The sequence below is a fragment of the Vidua chalybeata genome, chromosome 17, assembly GCF_026979565.1.
Source record: "Vidua chalybeata isolate OUT-0048 chromosome 17, bVidCha1 merged haplotype, whole genome shotgun sequence".
Lineage (NCBI taxonomy): Eukaryota > Metazoa > Chordata > Aves > Passeriformes > Viduidae > Vidua > Vidua chalybeata.
Window position 1 is genome coordinate 3211678 of NC_071546.1, and position 11484 is coordinate 3223161.

General features: G+C 48.2%; 1 protein-coding gene across 2 annotated transcripts in view; it reads right to left on the reverse strand.

The window, feature by feature from the left end:
- Positions 1–11015, reverse strand: part of ACSS2 (acyl-CoA synthetase short chain family member 2) — a 31526-nt gene extending 20511 nt beyond the window's left edge. For both annotated transcript variants that reach the window (XM_053958614.1, XM_053958613.1), the window contains exons 1-2: positions 10841–11015; positions 10432–10627 (exon numbers count right to left, since the gene is read on the reverse strand). In XM_053958614.1, the coding sequence (XP_053814589.1) occupies positions 10432–10627; positions 10841–10964 (320 nt within the window). In that variant the 5' untranslated portion in view covers positions 10965–11015. The remainder of the gene's footprint in view (positions 1–10431; positions 10628–10840) is intronic.
- Between the last annotated feature and the right edge of the window lie 469 nt (positions 11016–11484).

Here is an 11484-nt window from a genome sequence, read left to right on the forward strand (position 1 = left end):
CAGCGAGAGCCCCCAGCGTGCTCGGCCACCGTGGTGTCAGCTGCTCACACGCCTCCTGCCACGACCTAGCCTTGGCTGTTCTTAGGACAGCCCCAAAAACTGCTGCTTGAAAAGGGTCTGCCCGGACATATCTTGGTTTCTCAGGAACAACAGCAGCCAAAACTGAAAAAAAAAATAGGATTTCTCCCTACGCCGCAGCCTTGCTTATGTCATTTGAGAGAGGAATGGCACTCGAGTAAAGACAGACTTTTAAATCTGTTTTTGAGAAAATAGATTACATTGAAACATGAAGTTTGGGGAGAGCAGCTGTGCAAGATAATCAGAAAAAGACACTTTTTCATCAGAAAAAAAATCTGGTATTTGCATGGATTGTTCAATATGGAAATGCTCTTAACTGCACAAACAGATGGGTCTGCAGCAGGTCTGCAAAAAACCTCCATGAGAACATTTCATAATAATGGGGCAGACTGCCCAGCCCATGCTTAATGTCACCATCTCCCATTGCAGTCATGTAGAATTCCCAAAGGAGTTCTGGGAAGCCTGAGGTTTCTTGAGCAGCAGGTTTACAAGAAAGCTCAACCCCATCGTCACCACGCTTAAATCCTCTTGCATCACAATAGGGATCAAGAAAGAAGAAGTTGCATAATGAGAGAGCTCAGCTTGGGAGGGGCTGGTGAAAAGGTTTTCCCAGTGTGTTCAGAAATATTTGGCAGCACTGAGAGAACATTGTTGAGAAAACCTGGGAACAGAAAGCCCAGGGAAAAGAAAAATCTTACCATCACTGCCTAAATCCACACAGTTGACTCTGACAACTGCATTAAAACCATCCATCCGTTTTACACTCCAGTGTCCTCCATACATTTAGGTAGGGCCTAACAGAGAGCTCTACTCTCAAATCCATCTCTGAGCTAAACCATCCCAACTTAAAGTTAATAATGTATCTAGCATGAATGGGCTCCTATTGCTGTTAAGAAACCCAAATCAGCTGTGTCAAAGCAGGAGCCCTATGCTCTGCAGGGAACAATGTTCTGTGCTCAGCCCCAGGCCCATCCCCTCCAGCCCAATTGACTCCAAAACAGGCACTATCTATTTCACAGAACAGCCAAAATGGAGCTTATTTCTACAGGGATACTGGGTCAGCATTTGCTCTTTGATCAAGGAATCAATCCTCTACTCTACCTTTAAAAACACCTATATGGACACGCAGCCTACAAAGCAAACACCCAACACCCTGCACAGTTGTTACTGTCCCACAGGAAAACCACATCCATCTTTCTGTCCTTCCTCCTCATTAAATACATTCCCAGCTGCTCTTTGTATCTGCAGCCTTTCAGAAGCTGAACAAATACCAGATGCATCTAAAGAAATAATATTTATCTTGTGCAGCCCAACCACTGTTCACTCTGCCATACCCTGAGTGATCCTACACCACAGAGCCCAGGTGGAAGTGGACACTGCTCCAAAACCACTCTTTATTTATCAACCTGCCAAAATTCCCTCCAGTTATCCCACTCACACCAGGCTATGTCCCAAAATCTACTTCAAGCCCCTTTCTTTAGGCAGTGGAATGCTCAGACATCTCTAAAGGAATCAACATCTCCCAGTGCTGCTGGTTCATCAGCCGACATGGGCAAGCGAACTCAGTGCCATGGGATTTGTACACTTTGTGCTCACACCTGAGAGCCAGAACACTCCAGGGGAACAGTTTTGGGGAAGACAGGATCGACAGCAGCCAGGAAATCCCTCTTCAAGGGAAATGTACTCTCACCCTGACTCATTTGACAAGATAAGTCATTTTACAAGGCATACAGACCACATGTAAATACCCTGGTGACGGTGTCAGCAGCCACTCTGTGCTGATAGGTTCAGCAAGGAGAATTTGCTCTCTGTGGCTTCATGATTTTCCTACTTGCTTGATACTGAGTAACAACCAAGTCAAGAGGAAAAGCCTTAACTCTAACTCTTACTTTCTGAAGTACTTTAAAACACAAGAAAACAACCAGTGGAGAAAAACAACCGCTTTTTGCCTATTTTATTTAGGGGAGAGGTTTTTTAAAGCAAATTTTAATTACTTTTTAAGAAACAAAACAATCATATGGCGTTGCAACAGAGGTCATGTGCAAGACTCACCCAGAATGTCATGGAGTTTGCCCTCAGCCAGCACTTGTAACCCCATCAGCCAAACCCACTGAATGCTGCAGAAGAATGTGTGAGTTTGACATGAGAGGAAACATTGTAGAAGTTTACCATCAGCTGGGTTTTCAAAGGAGCATGGACTATTTTTACCAGTCCAGTGGGAGTAGGGCTTATATTCAGTACAAAACAGCTGATTGCTTGTTTAAACAATTTACAGTTGGGCTGTTGAACAGACCCTGGATGAAGCTTCTGTAAGTAAAATAATCAACAAGCTGCCTGCCGCTGGGAAATGCCCCATTTTGGGAAATAGATGCATCTCTGGCGGGAACATTCTACCAAATTTCGAAGAGCTTTTAGAAACACAGAAAGCCAGGCAAGGCAATTTCAATGGAGGCTCAAACAATATCCATGAAGGGCATGGTAGGAAATTAAGCTTTAAATCAGATTTTTGGTGGACATTTCAATTTCATGCATCGTAAACCTCCAGAGGTGGAGGCCAGGTGTCACCTGCTGGAATGTCATTTAGGGAACATCTCTTAGAAGATGGTCAGTGGCAACAGGAATGGAAAACATGCTTCACTATCACTGAATGAATCATAAAATTAATGGTCTAGGTTGGAAGAGACCTTAAAGACAATCTGGTTCCATGGGCATGGACACCTTCCACTAGACCAGCTTGCTACAAGCTCTGTCCAGCCTGGCCTTGACCACTCCCAGGAATGGCACAGCCACAGTTTCTCTGGGCACTATCAGGTAGCCAGGTGTGACAAAGCAAACAGGAAGGCCCTCAACTTCCTTGAGGGATTCCCCTGAAGAAGGGAGGTGACATCTATGAAAATGTATTAATGGCAAACTGCCAGGGCTTACAATTTCCTACCGCACCTCATTTCGACATTTCCAAGTGATGTGCAGAAATGCAAACAGAGAACTGAAACCCTGCTCCAAAAGGGGGGAGGTGAGAGCTCTTGTGAAACCACTGGCCATCAACACTTCAGCCCAGGAGCTCCGGGCACAGAGAGTCCCCCAGGCACAGCAAGTGCAGCAACCCACCAGAAAAATGCCACGCTGTGAACGAGCAGCCACTCACACTTCTTTTGGCAAAGCCTGAGCATGTTGTCCCCTACTTGGAGCAAGTCTCACCCACGTGTAGCTGGAGTCCTTGTCCACTGCTGCTCCATTCACACCAGGATGCCAAAGGAGAACACACAAGTCATTCACACAGCTAAAATAATCAGGTTTTCTAGTCCAATGAGCAAACTGAAGGCTCTGATCTTCTGTGTCCTGGATCCATACAGAAGTTCACCATCCTCTCTGTCCATGAACTCCATTTATCCACCGCAAGTTTCAAATCTCCAGCCAATATTTGCAATGTGCCATCACTTCACAACCATGGGGCCCTTCCCTAAAGCAACCAAGTATTTTTAAAACATATCCAGTTACCTGTAATAGCTGCCAGCAGAACAAGACAAAAGTTTCACAGACATGAGAAAATCCAGTGCCATTGTCTGCACACACCCACTCCTCATACTGCCCCAGGTAGTTATTGTAACAACCACACCCCCAGAACCATGCAGAAAGGTAGCATTGCACAGGGTATAAACCAACATTTTCAGGTAAGGCTCTAGATTCAGCACGAGTTATTAAATCCCTCATGCTGAATCTAGAGAGCAGTCAGAGCAATGAGGAGGATGAGGAAAAAGTACTAAATAAGAACATAAAACTGTCACCTGTGTCATTAACACAGCAGCATTGCACTTGTGCTCACAGCAGCTCAGCCAAGAGCCTCTCAGACTAAACCAAAGTACCATGTTGGGTCAGAAGCACGGCTGCTGTTTGGCCTCCAGGAGCAACAGCAGCAGGAGATGCTGCTTCTGCAGCATGGGAGCCTGGCCACCATCAGCAATTCTCTTTCAACACTGCCCTTGGCAGTCCTGCTGCTGACCCTGAAGAGTGTCCACTGAAAGTGAGGAAGTAAAGGGCAAGGCTAAACTAGCTCCATAAAAACACTGTTCTTCCAGGCACACTTGAATTACTTTCTTGAACAACCTTTTGTGAGAAACCTCCTGAAGGTGGTCTGAGAAGAGCCATCTCTGTGTGCTCAGTGCCACCAGCCTCGTGCTCCGGCAGTCTGCCAGCAGCTCCACCACCTCTCCCAGCGACCCTGTTCCACTGCACCCCTAGGGATACAAGTCAGATTTACTGGTTCCCAGGACCCTCTCCATTGCCCTCTCTGGGCAAAGGGGGACTGGCAACCTCCCAGCCCTTGGCACTGCAGCCTTTTGTAAATACCACACTATACCCTGGCCACCAGCTCTGCAATCCCACATTCAAGTTTCTGCCCCTATCTGGGGCACATGCCATCTAATCCTGGGTACTTATGGACATCCCACTTGTTTATCTGGTCCAATACTTCCTGGATAATCCCTTGTATTTATATGGATGGATGCTGTATCCCTGCCAGTAGCAGCTACCAAAGGTTTCCTGAGCAAAAGGCTGGAAACGAACAGATCCAACAAAACTCAAATGAAAGCTGCTCCCCTGATTCAAGGCAGCTAAGCTGCTCTCCCAGGCAGGAGAGGTGAAACAACCTCTGTCCTCACTGCTCTGCCATGGAACAACCACCCAAGTGCTACCTGAGTGCCTTCTCTCTTAACAGATTTGACTTAACAGAGAAGAAAAATCCCACTCTGTCTCCAGGAGCAGGATTAGGTGTTATTTGAGCTCAGTAAAAACTACTTCCAGAGAAAATCTTCAATAATGTGGAATGTCCTCCCATGGAAGCACACGTCCAGGGATGCTTCTCAATGGGCAAAACCACAGGAGACCATAGGCACTGGGTAATCAAGTGGTCACCAACCTTTAATAGCTGTCCCTTTCCTTCCTTGCACTGCAGAGCAGAACAGCATGAGGCTGAGAGCACTTGCCAGCTCCCTGCTCCTGCCCTGCCTGGCATCCTAGGATGGAAGATGCTCTGCAGAGCAGGAATGGGGCTTGAGATCTCCAAAGCATCAAACTAATCACCCTTCCCAGCATCTCCCTACAAACCAGCAAGTGTACCTGACAGGGATGAGTCAAGTTCTGCTTTCAAGTAGTCCTTGGAATGGAAAAACAACAGTGACTCTGAGCATGCCAAGTGCCTGAGCACCACAGTGCTCAATCTGCTGACTCACAGCATCCAGGAAAGCACACCCCACACATGCCTAAAGGAGGTAGTTTACTGTTCTCAGATATTTATTTCATCTCTTTGGCACAACCGCTCACCTGGGAACTACCGGGGAGATTTTACTAGTAATGAACAGAACAGAGGATGCAGCACATGAGTACAACAGAAACACTTGGGACACAAGAACTCAAGATATGACAGGAGAAAATGGTCTCAGCACACACACAGAGCTCTTGGTAACAAGTTTTAGACCATGATCCCTGTGTTTCCCTGCCCCTCAGGCCAAACTGACAACCTCAGACCCTTAAGCAGGCATCACCATGCTGCCCTGGAGCAGCATCATCTTTGTATCTCATCTGCAACCTACAGTAGGGAATTCAGAGCAGTTACATGAAATCAGTTAATTTCAAACCCATCACGACCTTGCTCCAAACAACCCACAGCCAAAGTTGGAGAGTCCATCCACCCATGGAGAAAAGTCAGGGAGCTACACCTGGGGAGAAGCTATGAGTCCCTCCTGTCCCAGCCTGTACTTAATATATGAGTGTCCAAACACAGTGGCTGCTTGTGCTACCACACAGCACTAAACACACTGCTTGGTGACTGCCCAGAACTGCGAGAGGAAAAATGGGAAAGAAGCCAGGAAAGCACATGACTTGGACATGCCTGGGGTACTACACTACTCCCCATACTCTCTGTTTCTATTGATGCTCCCCCCACCCCCACTCCTGCACTACCCACACAGCTCAGTCATCCCCACGATGCAGGGATATTCCCTTTTGGAAGGATGAGAAATGCTGTCTGAAACACCCAGTTTTGTCACCCTCTCCCACACTGGCAGATTTCATAGCCCACCAGAAAAGAGCTACACTTTCTGTGATGGAATCTACAACTATCATTGCCCTTGAAGAAGGTACAAGATTTATAGCTTCATGAAACACTAATACATTCAATGTAATTTATTACTTGTTTTAGGTGCACATAATGTGCCTGATTTCCAGAAGCAGAGCATTGTACTGTTCAGCAGTGCTTCCAAAATAATTGATATCTGCCAAAACCAGCAATCTATCCTTCTGCATACACAACAGGGAGATGACACGGATTGCTGGGGAGGCACCTCAGAAAAGGTTGAGAGGGGCCACCCCTTTTCCCATGGAGGACCCCCATCCGAAAGGGGCTGTGCTGAGCCTGGATAGTGCTGTGGGCATGAACCAAACCATACACACACCTGCAAATGTGGATCAGTAAAAGGAACCTTCCCAGGGGTGAATTTTGTTCTTTAAACAAACTGTGATTTAGGGATGTGCTCTCATCACCAGAAGAACACTGAAAGAGGCTGCATCACTGGAAGGATAACAAGTCATCCAGGAAGTTACCAAAGAATTGATTGGTCAGTGTGACACAGGATGATCCAAAATCCTGAAGCCAGTGGGAGCAGCAGAGCCAACTGCATCACGTAGAAGCTGGCTCCAATTAAGCCCTTGGAAAGGCTGGATGTTAACAGCCAGCATCTTCTGCCACGGCATCTGTGCATATGACAGATGTGTGAGGCTGGTTTGTATCTTTTATTTATTTATTTTAAACATGCTCTCATAGTTGTTTGCTTTTTTCTTATATAAAGTTTTATTGGAAGAAACTCAAGGCTACAGGGCCCTAAATCCATGATTACATTTTAAAGTCAAATCATATAAATAAACCCAAACCAAACAAACCACACCTCCTAATTTCATATTTGCATGTCCTATTTATTGTAGGCCCAGAAGAGGAACCATAGGCACTTTATTACTTTGTTAAACAAAGTTCCAATAAGCTCTGGCAGCCTTTACTATCTTTATTCCTCCTTTCTAGATGTGTAATGTCATATACCAATATAAAAAAAAGCAGAAGATGAATACATTCTCCCAGAGATGGCAGAAGCCAGGAGCACTGGCCAAGCCCTATCTCCTTGGCTAGAGGGACTCTAAAAACAAAGCTCTACCTCTGGCCCCTGTCCCTGGTCCCACCAGGCACTACCAGCACTGCAACTGGGGTAACTGGTTTGAGAAACAGAGGCGCAGGTTACACACAGAACAGGCCTCATCCAAATACTTTCACACCCCAGGGTCTAATTAGACAGTTTTGCAATAGGTGGTGTTTTTTTTTTTAATTCCCTCATGGTTATATTTTTACCTCCACAGGCTACCCAGGCTGAAGTTTCTACAAGATTATTAACAGACACTTCAGCACAGAACTAAGGGCTGTCCAAGTGACTTAGGCACGTCTACAGCAGGGTGAAGGAATACTGTGCTCCTGCCCTAATTAACCACCCCTCACAAAGTCCTCAGCACTGCTGCAAATCCCCTTAATGTCCAAGTACTGGTCTAGTCCATTTCCCCTGCAAGGCCCATGAGAATCACCACAGGTACCCACCTGCACAGCAACCATTGCTACTGACCTCAGCCTTTACACACCATTATGAAAGAGATTTGACTTTTGAGAGCAGCACTTCATCAGAAGCATTTCCTGGAGTTTCTGTTCCTTTTTTAGGCCACATCAGCAATACCAAGCAGAGAAATAGGAATCAGAAACAGAGAAACCAGAAATATTTGTAACAAGCAGCCCGTGATATCCTAGCGAAGGAGGCAACAGGGAAAAATCCATGTTTCCCACCAACTCAGGATGGCCATTTGGAACTACACAGTCCTAACAGCACCGTGAGGACGGCACCACGACAGCAAACATCACCTATGTACAAGTTCTGCAGCATTAGGCAATCCCATGTACTGCTCTTTGTGCTGAAAATGCAATTCCATGTGGCTTGGGATTAGGGCCTCTGAGTGGAGCCAATTTGGGCAGTCCTGGACTGCTGGTGGTGCAGGAACCTTTAGTGCAGCTTGGCCCTAACAAACCCAGATGAGCTGCTCGCTCCCTCCCATCCAAGCAAGACTGGAGACAGTCACAGCCAGCAGTTCTGAGTTTTGTAAGGACACGTCGCATCTCAGGGATGCTCAGCAATGTCTCCAAACGTTATTCAACTTTTCCCTAATCTCCTCCTCTCTGAAAGCAAAGACCACAGTCCTATATCTTTTCAGAGCTCTCAGAGCTGGGCAGTCAACCAAACCTTGGTGTAAGTTCAGCACCTCTCCCATCTAGCAGGCTACAGACTTTCTTAGATACAATTTGGTGCCCCAGGTGTTTAAAAATAAAAAAACCTCTTCACCTTTCAGAGGCTTTAATTTCTTTTTCGACCTTTCATACAGTAAGATAAGTCTCAAGTGTTTTAGGGAGCCAGGCTCATTCCAGAGTGTTATGACAAAAAATGGGAGAGGACAAGATGAGAGCAATTAGTTATTGTTTTGTTTTGAAGAAAACCATGTGCCCAGAGAGGAGTAATTTTATGAGTTGCAACCCTCAGCCCCGCTTTCCCAAGTCCTTAGTGCCATAGGTTTGTCACAGTGTGTCTCTTCCATCGCTCCCACCAGCATTCCTAGCTGCCAGCTCCACTCTACAGTGCCTGGTCACCTGTGACAGAGCCACACTAGGAGAGTTTGTCCCAAAATAGTCAGGGGAAATGCTCTGCTTAGGAGGAAGAGAGACTTTTATTTTTTAGCACTGTGAACACCACAACTGACAGCCACCCACCATTTCCATATCCACCCCAAGCTTTCCTCAGCATCAAAAATACCCCCACAAAGGCTCCCAGAATAACCGACAAGAAAAATGTTCACCAAGCCCAAATTAAAACTGTGGGCAGCTGCCTCACTGTCACACAAAGATTTATGTCCATGAAGAAACCAGTCCCTCAACAAACCCCAGCACAGGGCCAGCACTGGCTGCCAAATGGCTTTGTTTGCTTTACACCTTTACCTGCAAGAGTTTACAAAGGAGTTTTCATTCAGAAGCTGCAGTCATTTTACATCAGAGTCAGCTATAGAATCTATTTAACTAGCAGGGAAGTAAACACTTTCCAGCATTTCACCTGTGCCTTATCAATATGATTATCTACCAGGCAGTGTGTGCAATTCTTTCACTGAAGCAAAAGGGCTATGGATAGAAACTGCAGAAACTCTATGAAGCCAATTTTACAGCCACAGCCAGAGCCACATTGGTATAACCGTGTTCCTTTCAGCAGCGGGGTGGCTCCCCAGTCAATTTTACACCAGGTGACTCAGGGAGACCTTCAGCTGCACAAAAAATCCCTTTGAGTATATGGTATTTTTATTGCAATGACAGTAAGATTTCTCCATCTGCTCTGCTCAAGGGACTCACCATATCCCAACGAGTTATAGCATGCCTACTGCGGGGTACATTTAATTGTGCTTCTGCTCTGTCACATACAGTCACAGCCAGGTTACATGAGCACAAGCTCAAGGGAAACAGCAGAACGCACAGGAGAGCCAGGCACAGCTCTGTCTGAGGACACAGCTGCGCTGCCAGCTGAGCTAGTTCAGGAGCGCACTACTTCTGGAGCTTGGACATCACGAGTGAAACCTACTTTGCACCAATATAAAAATTAATGGATTTTAACACTAGTAACTACTCTGGTAAAAAAAATGAAAACATACTTCAGATAAGGCTGGAAGTAACTTTTCTTCCCAAAGGTAGAGAGGCCAGTCTGTCTGAAAGCACCTCACATTCAAGTGCAATGAATCCACATATAAACTCAGGTATTAGGAGAACCTTTCTGCTACAGGAGTGGAAACTCGCCAGACCCACAAAACATAAACACGGGAGATAATGGGGTTTATCAGCCTTTAGCTGTCGGATGTTGGCTGTTCTCATCCCGTGCCTCTATCCACATCTACCTCCTTCAGCAGGCAGTTGTGGCACCTGCCTGACTCCCGTCTGACGGCTCGGAGCTCTCAGCAGGTACGAGTGCAGAGGCAGAGCTGGGAGTCAGGCGCTCCCCACTGCTACGCTGGGCACTTCAGTGCATCCCAGGAAGGGCAGAGAAGCTTCCCGGGAAGGGCAGAGAAGCTTCCTGGCACAGCTCTTCCCAAGGACACTGCAAGCAAACACGTGCTGAACCCATCTAAGGATTAGCCCCTCTCAGGTTCTATGTTTTCATTCACCTCAGTAGAAACTGACACTGTTTGTACACTTTAGGGTGCTATTTACACATCCTCTCCACCACAACAAAAACAGAAACTTACCAGTAAAAAGCAACTTTGTCCCCAAGCTTCTTCTCATTGACATTTCTGTCCAGGAGGTTGTAGCAGATGTTGGTGGTCGCTCCTTTCATCCACTCGATGAAGATCTTCCCCTTGGTCACATCGAAGTTGTAGTTCAGGAAGGGTCCCGTGTGCTGACGCTTCCAGTAGAACTCTTTCGCGATGTCCCCCCAAAATTCTGCAAAGGCAACGGGCACCGGAGCCCGTGAGCGGGAAGCGGGGATGAGGGACACGGGGATGAGGCAGGTAACATCCATGGGGACACTAGGGGCACCCCCCGAGCACCCCACCCGCGGGGGTTCGCCGAGGGCTCCCCGCGCTCCCCCCAGCCCCGCGGGCAGCCCCCGCAGGGCCCGGGGAGCCGCCGCCCCGCCGCGCCGGCCCCGCTCACCGTGCGGCTCCTCCACGGAGCGCTGGTACAGGCGCTGGTAGTGGGGCAGCGAGGGGACGTGGGCCGCGGGCAGCAGCTCGGGCCGCGGCCGGTAGAGCCGGGCCTGTTCCCCCGGCAGCACCATGGCGAGGCACCGGGGCTGTGAGCGGGCGGGGGCCGCCCAGCCCCGCTCCGCCGCCGCGCCGAGCCGGGGGCGGGCACGGCGGGCACGGCCCGCCCTCACGGCGGAGCGGGGCGGCGGCCATGTTCCAGAGCCTGTGCGGGTGTCGCCGTGTGTCTGGTGTCCCCGTGTCAGTGGTGTCACCCTGCCAGCAGTGTCCCCGTGTCAGTGGTGTCCCCTTGTTTGCCTTGTCCTTTCTGTCAGCGGTGTCCCGCTGTCAGCCGTGTCCTTGTTTCAGTGTTGTCCCGTGTCAGTGGTGACACCCTGTCAGCCGTGTCCCCTGTGTTAGTGATGTCCCCTGTGTCAGTGGTGACACCCTGTCAGCCGTGTCCCCTGTGTTAGTGGTGTCCCCTGTGTCAGTGGTGACACCCTGTCAGCCGTGTCCCCTGTGTTAGTGGTGTCCCCTGTGTCAGTGGTGACACCCTGTCAGCCGTGTCCCCTGTGTTAGTGGTGTCCCCTGTGTCAGTGGTGACACCCTGTCAGC